This window comes from Oncorhynchus masou, chromosome 5, assembly GCF_036934945.1.
Source record: "Oncorhynchus masou masou isolate Uvic2021 chromosome 5, UVic_Omas_1.1, whole genome shotgun sequence".
Classification (NCBI taxonomy): domain Eukaryota; kingdom Metazoa; phylum Chordata; class Actinopteri; order Salmoniformes; family Salmonidae; genus Oncorhynchus; species Oncorhynchus masou.
The window spans coordinates 24,455,144-24,468,832 of record NC_088216.1 but is presented as its reverse complement, the minus strand read 5'-3'; the positions used below and the strand labels follow the sequence as shown (position 1 = coordinate 24,468,832).

Below are 13,689 nucleotides of genomic sequence, written 5' to 3'. Positions count from 1 at the left end.
GGGACTGGGAGACTAGTCAGGATTGAGGCAAAGATGAACAAGGCAAAGTACAGAGAGCTCCTTGATGAAAACCTGCTCCAGAGTGCTCAAGACCTCAGACTGGGGCGAAGTTTCACCTTCCAACAGGACAATGACCCTAAGCACATAGCCAAGACTACGCAGGAGTGGCTTCGGGACAGTCTCTGAATGTCCTTGAGTGGTCCAGCCAGAGCCTGGACTTGAACCTGATCGAACATCTCTGGAGAGACCTGAAAAAGAGCTGTGCAGCAGCGCTCCCCATCCAACCTGACAGAGCTTGAGAAGATCTGCAGAGAAAAATGTGAGAAACTCCCCAAATACAGGTGTGCCAAGCTTGTAGCATCATACCCAAGAAGACTCTATGCTGTAATCGCTGCCAAAGGTGCTTCAACAAAGTACTGAGTAAAGGGTCTGAATACTTATGTAAATGTGTTATTTAAGTTTTATAAATTATCAAAACATTGTGTGTAGATTGTGATGAGGGAGGGGAACTATTTAATCAATTTTAGAATAGGGCTGTAACCTAACAGAATGTGGAAAAAGTCAAGGGGTCTGAATACTTTCTGAAGGCACAGTACATAGCCTATCTATTTAGGCTAGGTACTGTACAGCATGCATAGAGCCATGTTATCATGGAATGCTCTGCCACCAGAGGTTACTCAGGCAAAAAGCAAATTAAGCTTAAAAAAACAGAATCTATTTAGGCTACTAGTCCCAATTAAATGGGAGATGCATCGTACTTTGTTGTATGGCTACATAGGGAAAATTACCCGATCATGGCTAGAAAATAGGAGGAATTTATTCTGCAGCGGTCATGAAAATAACCTCAGGCCTACATGCAATACCTCGTAATGTCAAAGTGGAATTGTGTTTTTAGAAATGTTTACAAATGAAATAAAAATGAAAAGTTGAAATGTCTTGAGTCAATTAGTATTCAACCCCTTAGTTATAGCAATCCGACATAAATTCAGGAGTAGAAATGTGATTAATAAGTCACAGAATATGTTGCATGGACTCACTCTGTGTCCAATAATAATGTTTAACATGATTTGAATGACTACCTCAATGTTGTACCCCACACATACAATTATCTATAAGGTCCCTCAGTCGAACAGTACATTTCATACACAGATTCAACCACAAAGACCAGGGAGGTTTTCCAATGCCTTGCAAAGAAGAGCACATATTGGTAGAAGAGTAAACAAATACAATAAACAGACATTGAATATCCCTTTGAGCATGGTGAAGTTATTAATTACACTTTGGATGGTGTATCAATACACTCAGTCACTACAAAGATACAGGCGTCCTTCCTAACTCATTTCCCGGAGAGGAAGGAAGCCGCTCAAGGATTTCACCATGACTTCAAAACAGCTACAAAGTTTAATGGCTGTGATAGGAGAAAACAGAGGATGTAGTTACTCCACAATACTAATCTAATTGACAGAGTGACAAGAAGGAAGCCTATAGAGAATACAAATATTCCAAAACATGCATCCTGTATGCAACAAGTCACAAAAGTAATGCTGCAAAAAAATGTGGCAATGGAATAAACTTTTTGTCCTGAATACAAAGTGTTATGTTTGGGGCATTTCCAACACATCACTGAGTACCACTCTTCATATTTTCAAGCATGGTGGTTGCTGCATCATGTTATGGGTATGCTTGTTATTGGCTTAGGACTAAGAAACGGAATAGAGCCAAGCACAGGCAAAATCATAACGGAAAACCTGGTTCAGTCTGCTTTCCAACAGACACTGGGAGACAAATTCACATTTCAGCATGAAAATAAATTGAAATAGTTGCTTACCAAGACGACATTGAATGTTCCTGAGTGGCCTAGTTACAGTTTTGACTTAAATCGGCTTGAAAATCTATAGCAAGACTTGAAATTGTCTGTCTAGCAATGATCAAACTTGACATTTTTTTAAAGAATAATAGGCAAATGTTGCACAATTCAGGTGTGGAAAGCTCTTAAGAGACTTACCCAGAAAGACTCAAAACTGTAATCACTGCCAAAGGTGATTCTAACATGTATTGACTCATGGGTGTGAATACTTATGTAACTTAGTTATTTCTGTATTTAATTTTCAATACATTTGCAAAAAAATTCTAAAAACATGTTTTCACTTTGCAATCCATTTGAATTCAGGCTGTAACACAACGAATATGGAATAAGTCAAGAGGTATGACTACTTTCTGGTTCTGTATATCAAATTATTTTAGATTCCAAAAATAAAATACATTGATTTCACTCTTCTCACTAATGGCAAATGGCAGCATCTTGTTGTTATGTTTTCAGTTTTTTTGTGGGGGTTTTGGGGAAAAATCATGTCATCATATCCCTGATTTTGCACACAATACTTGCATGTTTGCAATACAATACTTCAACCACTAGAAAAGGTTTTTTTTATAAATGGCAACTTTTACAGGAAAATGGGAGCAGGAATGTGTAGGGGAATATTTTATATGTACACAGCATTTATAAATGAAGCCCCTGAACTGTACTGTGCTGGCTCAGATATTTAGTTTATTCCACCACAGTTTTAGCAACTGTGGTAGATGCATCAGGCCAGAGTAGTACTGCTTGCCTTGACTCAGTTCGGTTAGGTAATGTGTACAGGTTTGTGATGAATTACTGGGACTTCAAGTGTATATCCACACAGCCCACTTCTCTGAGTTAAACTTGACAGAAAAGGTGCCAAGGCTTTCCTGATTGCCCCACGCTCCGCTGCCACACCGCCAGTCACCTCCAGTAAAGAGTGCAGGACGCGAGGCCAAACATGGGAATTCAAATCTTTTGTTTCCCTTTTTTCACTCTCTGACACAAATTGGATCCAGAGTACTGTATCGGCACAGTTCCCTCAACTCTCCTCTGAAAAAGTTTTAATCGTGCTATCTTTTCACAAAGTGAGACATGAAGGGGGAGAGAGAGAGGGAGTGAGAGGAAGGATGAGTAGGGGAGGGGATGATGTGTTAAGCAGGGTGATGGGCCGGTAGGAGGAAGGATAAGACCTTTCAGCCAGCCTGAATATGAACAAACTTCATTGTTGTGACCAGGTCCGTGCTCCATGCCTGCCTTATACTTCCCTTTATATTCTGGGTGAATGAGGTTGCCTGGGTAACGCTGAAACAAGGAAAAATGCACCCAAAGTATAGGAGGGTGGGAGAGTGGCTGGGGGGACACTAGAAGAGGACGAAGTTGGTTGGCGGGGTGAGGGGTTTCAAGTAAACCCAAAATTGGTCTCAGCTGATGGGGTTGGAGAAGGTAGTTGTGAGGGGACAAATGGCACAGTAGATGAAATTGAGTCTATACTAGGCAGAGCGGCGCCTGATTTCCATGTAAATGACGACCCGGGCCTGTGGAAAAGGCTGCTTTTGCTTTCCCATAAACCCCCTTGATGGCATCATGATACTTTCCTTTGATAGCGCTTGTTGGCCATTAGTGTACTCCTGAGACGAGCACCCCCAGATCCCCATACAGGACCATGCAGTCCCCCACCGCGAGGACAAATGTACCCTTTGTGTGGGACACTCTAGTCAGGGGAAGTGGAATGAGTCCAGGGGCGCTGAGGTCTGTGTACCTCCCCTCCGCGCCTCCTCTCTCCATCCCCTCTCTACGCTCTCTTACTGGGAGGTGTCGTTCCCTTTGTTTCTCGGTTGTTTGAGCGAGGAAGGAGAAACGCTGAGAGACGCTCCTTTGCCGCCTGGATGTGTCTGTGCTTCTTTAGCAGTGGGAGAGATTGATTGACACCCTCTTACAGTGTTTAAGTCCTAGGCACATTTTTCAGACTTTTATCTACATGGATAAAAGTAACGCAAAGACCTAGACAGGACCCAGTGACAGGGACCTGCTTAGCTGAAACAAAGAGGTGTAAATAGGGGCATGGGGGAGGCTTTTCTCCTCCCTACTTCTTTCTTCTCCGTGAACAAGACTGATTGAGAGACAAATTGTGGCAAATAAAGCATGTAATTAGATTATAGCCACAGTGCCTGGGCTGCTGGAACCATAGCAGTGCCTGGGCTGTTGGGCTGCTGGGATGCTGGAACCATAGCAGTGGCTGGGCTGTTGGGCTGCTGGAACCATACCAGTGCCTGGGCTGTTGGGCTGCTGGAACCATAGCAGTGCCTGGGCTGTTGGGCTGCTGGGATCATTGCAGTAGGGCTGGACCCTGTCCAAAGAGAGTTTTCTTCATTGTTTCCTTTCTTTCTTTTTCTTTGTTTCTTCATTTCTTTCTTCTCTCTGGCCGTGTCCAGTGTTGTAGTCCTTGAGACCGGTCTCGAGACCAAATATTGAGTGTCTCGGTCTTGTCTCTGTGTAAGGAAGAACAAACTGCTCTTCTGAAATACGGACGCAGAACATTTTGAACTCCTATCGTGGCGATATGACACTATTACAGTCATGGTCTTGAATTGGACTTGACTCTGTCTTGACTCGGTCTTGACTCGGTCTCGCCCCCCTCCAGCCTCGGACTCGATTTGCTCCGGTCTTGGGCTTGAATCGGTCTCACTTTAGGTGGTCTCAAACACAACACTGGCCGTGTCCAAATTCCCATAATTGCGTTCTAAACAGTAGGAATTTTTGGTATTTTTGGTATGTGAAAATAGAACGTTTTATAGTATGTTCAAAAAAATGGTATGCCGTGTCATACTCGTTTCGGCTTTTCGTCTACTACAAATATGCTGCGTGCTATTGAGGAAGAGAATCCTCTTTTCAGATCCAGGCGTGTTTGACAGCAGCTGATAGCGAGACCTGCTGCACCATAATGATAGAATGGAGGGAAACGGTGCAGTTGCACATCAGATGACGTGTTCTCAGTATGGGTGAGTCTAGTATGGTGATATCTGTTGCTTATTGAATTTTGACTGAATAGTACGTTCTAAATAGTATGTAGTATGGTTAGTACACAGTATGCAGTTTTTGTAAGTAGTAGGCAAGACAGGTTTCGTACAGGGCCTCTTTCTCTCTCTTTCATTCATTCATTCTTTCATCCTCCTGAAGTAAGAGAAAAGTTGTTTTCGATCCCAGTGAGCAACAGAGCTGGGAAACAACAGAGCGAAAGCGTCTATTTATGATTCATGACATGATGGTTTTGTGGGTTGTTTGTTTTGGGCGGCATGTTCTGTGGAACCAATCTGAAAACAAGAGTGTGGTCATCCCTATTACTGCAATTGAGTTTCAGTGGAGTCAGTGGGCAATGATGCTGGCTCCATCCCAACATGCAGACAACAGAAGACAGTGAGAGAGGCAGATGCCAATGTGTTCATGTTGTGAGAGCCAGGCTGAGATTGCCAAGCCATAAATCATATTGTGGGTTTGGTATTGATGATGATGACACGCCAATACAATGCTATTACGATGCTATTTTCTCCCCGTTCTCTCCCTCTCCCTCGGGTCAACGTTTTCTCTCTCTCTCTCTCTCGCTCATATTAAACTAGGAGCAAGTAATAAAATCCCATGACACAACACTAAAGCCCAGTGAGGCAGCAGAGAGTATTAACAGGGTGTGTAGCGTGGATCCAGAGAGAGACTCATGTCCCAAATATCCAGGGAGGGTCTCACTGAAAATCCTGAACCATTTTAGCCACAAAAAACCCCCCACATCTTTCTTATCATCATCATCGTGACCCATATCCTGGATCATGTTCTTAAGGGCACACCGTCCCAAAACGTTTTGTAACCGAAAACGAACGCTTCTCATTGGATGACTTTCGGCAGTAACTCCCCGTGTTATAGCGATTATGACTGTTTTTCTTCCATTTCGTGCCTAATTAATACCACCCTGGTTGTGGTCACTGGTTGATATTATGGTGGTCAGTTCAGCTGTTATAATCTCCTCCACATTCCGTTGCTCTACAGACATCTCTGTCAGGCGAGGACCAAGGGGGAGTGACTACTCACACTCTCCGTGACCTAACCGCACAATATGTGTTTTGTCTGTGCCTTGCCGTCCGAGATATTCGCCATGCATTCCACCCCTCCATGTACTCAGGGAGGTGGGGAACCCAGAACACATCGTTGGAGACAAATTAATACCCCCCCCACCACCACCACCACCACTTCCCTCAACCGACTCCGATGGGGTTGGGGTAGGGGGGCGGCACCTGCTGCACAGCTGTCCAGCCTCGCCTATAATCAGCCCACCCCAAGCATGCCGGTTTCTCTTCCTTTAGTCCTACCTTACAAACCAAAGTAGCAATAATGTCATGACTCGTCACTTAAAGTCTCTCCATCTAGATAAAACAATGTATATATCTGCATCTGTCTGTATGTCTCTCTCTCCAACACTTTACATGTTGTGTTTATATTCAAAGTATACATTTAAAGTGTTGGTTTCATGAGCTGAAATAAGCACAAAAACAGAGATGAGATCCTGAGGCATATTGATGTGCCATTCATCCGCCGCCGTCACCTCATGTTTCAGCATGATAATGCACGGCCCCATGTCACAAGGGTCTGTACACTATTCCTGGAAGCTGAAAATGTCCCAGTTCCTCCATGGCCTGCATACTCACCAGACATGTCACCCATTGAGCATATGTGGGGTGCTCTGGATTGACGTGTTCGACAATGTGTTACAGTTTCCGCCAATATCCACAACTTCACACAGCCGTTGAAGAGGAGTGGGACAACATGCCACAGGCCACAATCAACAGCCTGGTCAACTCTATGAGAAGGAGATGTGTGGTGCTGCATGAGGTAAATGGTGGTCACACCAGACACTGACTGGATTTCTGATCCACGCCACTACCTTTTTTTTAAGGTGTCTGTGACCAACAGATGCATATCTGAATTCCCAGTCATGTGAAATCCATAGATTAGGGACTAATTAATCTATTTAAATTGAATGATTTCATTACATGAACTGTCACTCAGTAAAAATCTTTGAAATTTTGCACGTTATATATTTTTTCAGTATATATATGCTTCACTAACGACATAGGCACACATTTGGGGGACGCGGATGCTACTCTACAGGAATGTTTTGCTAGCCCAGACTGGAATATGTTCCAGGATTCATCCAATGGTATTGAGGAGTATACCACCTCAGTCACTGGCTTCATCAATAAGTGCATCGACGACGTCGTCCCCACAGTGACCGTACATATCCCAACCAGAAGCCATGGATTACAGGAACATGTGCACCAATCTAAAGGCTAGAGCTGCATCTTTCAAGGAGCGGGACACTAATCCGGACGCTTACCAGAAATCCCGACTATGCCCTCAGACGGACCACCAAACAGGCAAAGCGTCAATACAGGACTAAGATTGAATTCTACTACACTGGCTCTGATGCTCGTCGGATGTGGCGGGGCTTGCAAACAATTATAGACTACAAAGGGAAACCCAGACATGAGCTGCCCAGTGACACGAGTCTACCAGACAGGCTAAATGCCTTTTATGCTTGCTTCGAGGCAAGCAACACTGAAGCATGCATGAGAGCACCGGCTGTTCCGGACGACTGTGTGATCATGCTCTCCGTAGCTGATGTGAGCAAGACCTTTAAACAGATCAACAGATGGATTACCAGGATGTGTACTCTGAGCGTGGACCAACTGGCAAGTGTCTTCACTGACATTTTCAACCTCTCCCTGACAGAGTCTGTAATACCTACATTTCAAGCAGACCACCATTTCAAGCAGTCCCTGTGCCCAAGAAAGAGAAGGTAACCTGCCCAAATGATTACCGCCCCGTAGCACTCACACCGGTAGCCATGAAGTGCTTTGAAAGGCTGGTCATGGCGCACATCAACACCATCATCCCGGAAACCCTAGAACCACTCCAATTCGCATACCACCCCAAGAGATCCACAGATGATGCATTCTCAATCGCACTCCAAACTGCCCTTTCCCAGAAAAATAACACCTATATCAGAATGCTGTTGACTACAGCTCAGCGTTCAACACCATAGTGCTCACAAAACTCATCACTGAGCTAAGGATCTTGGGACTGAACACTCCCATCTGCAACTGGATCCTGGACTTCCTAACGGACCTCCCCCGGGTAGTAAGGGTAGGCAAGAACACTTCTGCCACAGTGACCCTTAACACAGGGAACCCTCAGAGGTGCGTGCCCCTCAGCGGTGCGTACCTCTCCCTCAACGTGAGCAAGACAATGGAGATGATGGTGGACTACAGGAAAAGGAGGGCCGAACACGTTCCCATTTACATCAACTAGGCTGAAGTGGAGTGGGGTCGAGAGTTTCAAGTTCCTTGGTGTCAACATTGCCAACAAACTATCATTGTTCAAACACACCAAGACAGTTGTGAAGAGGGCACGACAATGCCCTTTCCCCCTTAGTAGACTGAAAAGATGGGTCCCCAGATCCTTTCAAAGGTTATACAGTTGCACCATCGAGAGCATCCTAACCAGTTGCATCACCGCCTGGTATGGCAACGGCTCGACGCCCGACCGTAAGGTGCTACAGAGGGTTGTCCGTATGGCCCCAGTACATCACTGAGGCCAAGCTTCCTGCCTTCCAGGACCTATATACTAGGCGGTGTCAGAGGAAGGCCCACAAAATTGTCAAAGACTCTAGTCACCCATGTCATAGACTGTTCTCTCTGCTACCTCATGGCAAGCTGTACCAAAGTGCCTAGTCTAGGTCCAAAAGGCTCCTTAAAAGCTTCTACCCCCAAGCCATAAGACTGCTGAACAATTAATAAAATTGCCAGCTGGACTATTTGGTTTTCACACTGCTGCTACTCGCTGTTTATTATCTATGCATAGTCACTTTACCCGTACCTACATGTACAAGTCCCTCGACTAACCTGTGCTCCCGCACATTGACTTGGTACTGGTACCCCTTGTATATAGCCTTATTATTGTGTTACTTTAGATTATTTAGTCAATATTTTCTTAACTGTCTTTTCTAAAAACGGCATTGTTGGTTAAGGGCTTGTAATTAAGCATTTCACGATTGACCTGTTGTATTGATTTGGTGATATTGCAAAAAAAGCATGAAACAGGGAGAGAAGAGAAGAGGAGTGATAGAAAGAGGGAAAAAGAGAGGAGGGGGGGGCTTTACTCTCCAACACCAGCAGTAACCTCACTTCCCTGTCAATCTGATCTGTCAGAACAGCAGTAGAGACGGCCAACGGGAGGTCTGAGAACAGCTGCCAGGCACGCTACAACTCCTCTCTCTGTCTGGGAGAGGAACATCGCTATGACCACACTTTTCCACGAGCTAGGGGCAAAGGAGAAGGATGTGGCCTGTGTTGCCCTCTGACAGGTTCTTGTAGTGACTAACTAGTGACAAATCTTCATTGCCATCTTTGTTCATTTGTAATGCCGTTCTTAACATTCTTTCCTGAATAGTTTTTTCTCATACCATGTCTCTAGCTTAATTTTCAAGTTTAACAGGTGTTTATATAAAAGTTACATCAATTTCCATTTCATCTCTCCATGTTAATTAATAAGATTTAACTAAGGAAGTAGTCCATTAAATGATATATATCCAATACTGCCGTGTTTTGACAGTAGCTGGTAGGAGAGTGATGCACACTGTATAATTTGGAAGAAATCCCCTCTGAACAAGCTACTGTCTCATCTCTCCTGAATTCGAGAAAGAGCTCGCTTCCCTGATTAGCACCAGAGCCCCAAATTCCTCTCTCTTCCTTTCACTACCATATTCCCTCTCTTTTCCTCTTAGAGAGACAAAATCAACAGATCAACAATATCACGTCCCAGAACGTTGCCGTGCCAACACCCCACTGCGTTCCAGTTACACAGTTAATTGGATGAAGAGTGTAAGATTAAAGGACCTACATCCCAAGGCAACGGCTAATTGATTTAATATTTATGAACTTCTAACGAGGGGGGTGAGGGGGAAGGCAACAGGGATCCAATTTAAACTGTACTCGCTCTAACATTTCACGTGAAGGAAATATTTAGTTAGAAGGGGTGGGTATGGAAGAGAGGGAGAGCTGTTCTTTCTGTTTTCTGCTCAGCCTAAATACACACTGTAAACCAAATCCTAGCTAAAGGCATTATGGGTATCCACAGGTGTAGCCAGTGGAATCTAAACCGTTTGATATCAACAAATGAGTCTCAAGAACATGCTCTGATAATCCCATGCTGCAGAGGAATTAGGAACACACAAGCATTGTAGTGAGAGATAAGGACTGAGACTGAGACTGGATCCACTCACCTGCTGGCTCCTCTGTACTGCTGGCTGTGGTTGTCGGGGGTACAACGGGAATCTCTGTTTCCAGGTAAAAACACCGCACAAACACAGACAAAAGTTAGCTTCATTATGTTTTAATACATTTGACATAGAATTAAAGACAACCGTTATTTTGATGAAAGAGTTATGCAAATTAAGACGAGTGTACAATACAATAAGAGCGTTTATTTTCCAGCAGACAAGCTTTAGTATTAATGTACAACCTACAGTTTTTCAGTAGATGTAGACGTGCTGTGTGGGGTAACTGTACAAAGGGATGGTTACTAGTTAGGTTTCGCCTGTAGAGATTTACTTTCTCAGCTGTACAGTATCCATATTAGGAAGTCTGAGAACTGAGGACTTCCTAATATGAATGCCGTACAGGTGGAGCTACCTGGCAGATCAGGTCAAAGGGGAACAGCGAGATTAAATCTTAAGATCTGGAGGGGAGATATCAGGGGGGGTGAAATCTGTAATGTCTCCCCCCTCACGCCTCTATTCGCCCCCACGACGAGGTATCTGCGGTTTTACACCCACGACTTCATTCTCTCAGCTCTCCTTCACCCTCTCGTGTAGGCTATTTACAGAGGCAGGAAGTTGACATTGAATGAAGCCATGCATGAAAAGAGCTCCTCTTATCTCCAAAGGAGCAGGATGGTAACATTAGATAACAATAGATATAAAACCTAATGCATTTTGTTACACTGGCGGCAAAACGGGGATACAACCCCCGAAACAGGTGTATAAGCAGCGAGGGGAAGCAAGGACAGAGAAGCACAGATACAGTTGAATCAGAACACATAGATAAAAGGAAAGGGTGGCAAGATAGATAAGATACACAGGAAAGGAAAAGAGTACAATAGCAGTGTATTGGCGGTCATGCATACAGTGCCTTGCAAAAGTATTCACCCCCCTTGGCGTTTTTCCTATTTTGTTGCTTTACAACCTGTAATTTAAATGGATTTTTATTTAGATTTTTTGTAATACACATACACAAAATAGTCCAAATTTGTGAAGTGAAATGGAAAAAAAATGATTTGTTTAAAAAGAATTGTAAAAAATCGAAAAACAGAAAAGTGGTGTGTGCAGATGTATTCACCCCCTTTGCTATGAAGCCCCTAAATAAGATCTAATGCAACCAATTACCTTCAGAAGTCACATACCCTGAAGGAGCTGCAAAGCTCCACAGTGGAGATTGGAGGATTTGTCCATAGGACCACTTTAAGCGGTACACGCCGCAGAGCTGGGCTTTACAGAAGAGTTGCCAGAAAAAAAAGCCATTGCTTACAGAATAAAAATAAGCAAACACGTTTGGTGTTCCCCAAAAGGCATGTGGGAGACTCCCCAAACATATGGATGAAAGTCCTCTGGTCAGATGAGACTAAAATTGAGCTTTTTGGCCATCATGGAAAACGCTATTCCATCACCCCGAGAACGCCATCCCATCATTCTGTGGGGATGCTTTTCATCGGCAGGGACTGGGAAACTGGTCAGAATTGAAGGAATGATGGATGGCACTAAATACAGGGAAATTCTTGATGGAAACCTGTTTCAGTCTTCCAGAGATTTGAGACTGGGACAGAGGTTCACCTTCCAGCAGGACAATGACCCTAAGCATACTGCTAAAGCAACACTCGAGTGGTTTAAGGGAAAACATTTAAATGTCTTGGAATGGTCTAGTCAAAGCCCAGACCTCAATCCAATTGAGAATCTGTGGTTTGACTTAAAGATTGCTGTACACCAGCCGGAACTCATCCAACTTGAAAGAGCTGGAGCAGTTTTGACTTGAAGAATGGGCAAAAATCCCAGTGGCTCGATGTGCCAAGCTTATAGAGACGTATCCCAAGAGACTTGCAGCTGTAGTTTCTGCAAAAGGTGGCTCTACAAAGTATTGACTTTGGGGGGGTGAATAGTTATACACGCTCAAGTCTTCAGTTTTTTGTCTTATTTCTTGTTTGTTTCACAATAAAAAAATATTTTGCATCTTCAAGGTGGTAGGCATGTTGTGTCAATCAAATGATACAACCCCCCCCAAAATACATTTTAATTCCAGGTTGTAAGGCAACAAAATAGGAAAAATGCCAAAGGGGGTGAATAATTTCGCAAGCCACTGTAGATGAAGATTCTGTGTGGTAAAGGAAGAAAGAATCAAGTCTTTTGCTCAACGCCTCTGATTTGATTAGGACTTATCCCAATCGTTTATTTCCATTTGATATATTTCGCCTAGTGGTTAAGAGTGTTGGTCCAGTAACCAGAAGGTTGCTGCCGTACTGCCTTGGAGCAAGGCAGTTAACCCCCAACAACAACTGCACCCCGGGCGCCGATGACGTGGACGTCGTTAAATGTGGAAGACACATTTCGGTTGAATGCATTCAGTTGTGCAACTGATTAGGTATCCCTTTTCCCTTAATTGTTTAATTTATACAGGCCTAATTTATACAGGCCTAATTGTTTAATTTATACAGGCCTAATTTATACAGGCCTCATTGTTTAATTTATACAGGCCTAATTTCTCATTAAGAATGCAAGCATTTGTCTTGTGACAAGAAAAAAAAATTGCTGCCAGAGGCCATGTGGTTTTTACTCCCTTCTGATTACTCTGTGTCACTGCTAATCGACCTGCCAAGCCCTGACAGCCGATCAGGATTCAGCCACGCTTGCCAGATCACATAATAATAATGAGCCTGTTTCTCATAATCGACTCGTATGGTCTGATTTACGACCCTCTACATTGGAAAGTATATGAAGTCAGAGATATGACACTTTATCCCTCCCTGTTAAAACTGAAATTGGCCAGAGGTTTCAGTATCGCTAAATGTTAATGGGAAGGGCTTTAAAAAAAGATTATTTAGCAATTATTGAAGGAACTAAATATTTGTGTTGATCCCATCTGATCGCTGGGACCTCAACATCTCCAAGTTTCACACCTCCGACTGAGTGGCTCGACTTTCCCAGGAAAATCAAAGATATCCGATTCCAATGGAGTTTGTAGGTTTAAATATCCCCTTGGCTTGGACATTGGCCAAAAATATCCCTTCGGAAGAATTCATTTCATAATAGCTTTTATTTAACCTCTGAATCATCATTTGATTGACCAAAATCAGCAATTAAAATGTATTGTTTTGGAGTCTGAAAACAAATGCCAAATAATAAAGATAAAGTGGCAGCCATTTTATTTTTGTTTTGAGATGCTGATTGCCCTTGGTCATTGGCCCTTTTCCCTTTTCAGCCAATGAGGGACACTGGTGGATCCTAGAGATGGTGTTCCTTAACTAGGCTCTGGACCGGGACTTGGCAGTGTTGTATTTATAGGGACTGTCAACATTGGGAGGTTGAGGCTTCACAGAGGATTCTGGGGGATGATTTGTTTATTTTAGTTTTCAGATTTACCGGGTGGTCAGAACACTGTGACTAAATGCTTGTCTGAGGAAACCAATGGAGGAGAGAAAGAAGAAGAGTAGGATTCTGTGCCATGTAGTGTGTGTTTGTCAAGCCAGGACAGAGG

At 43.7% G+C, this 13,689-nt stretch overlaps 1 protein-coding gene across 1 annotated transcript in view; it reads right to left on the bottom strand.

Annotated features, from left to right (window-relative positions):
* Positions 1–13,689, bottom strand: part of LOC135537401 (netrin-1) — a 111,378-nt gene that overhangs the window by 15,411 nt on the left and 82,278 nt on the right. Inside the window, exon 5 of the mRNA XM_064963574.1 lies at positions 10,170–10,223. Coding sequence (XP_064819646.1) covers positions 10,170–10,223 — 54 coding nt within the window. The remainder of the gene's footprint in view (positions 1–10,169; positions 10,224–13,689) is intronic.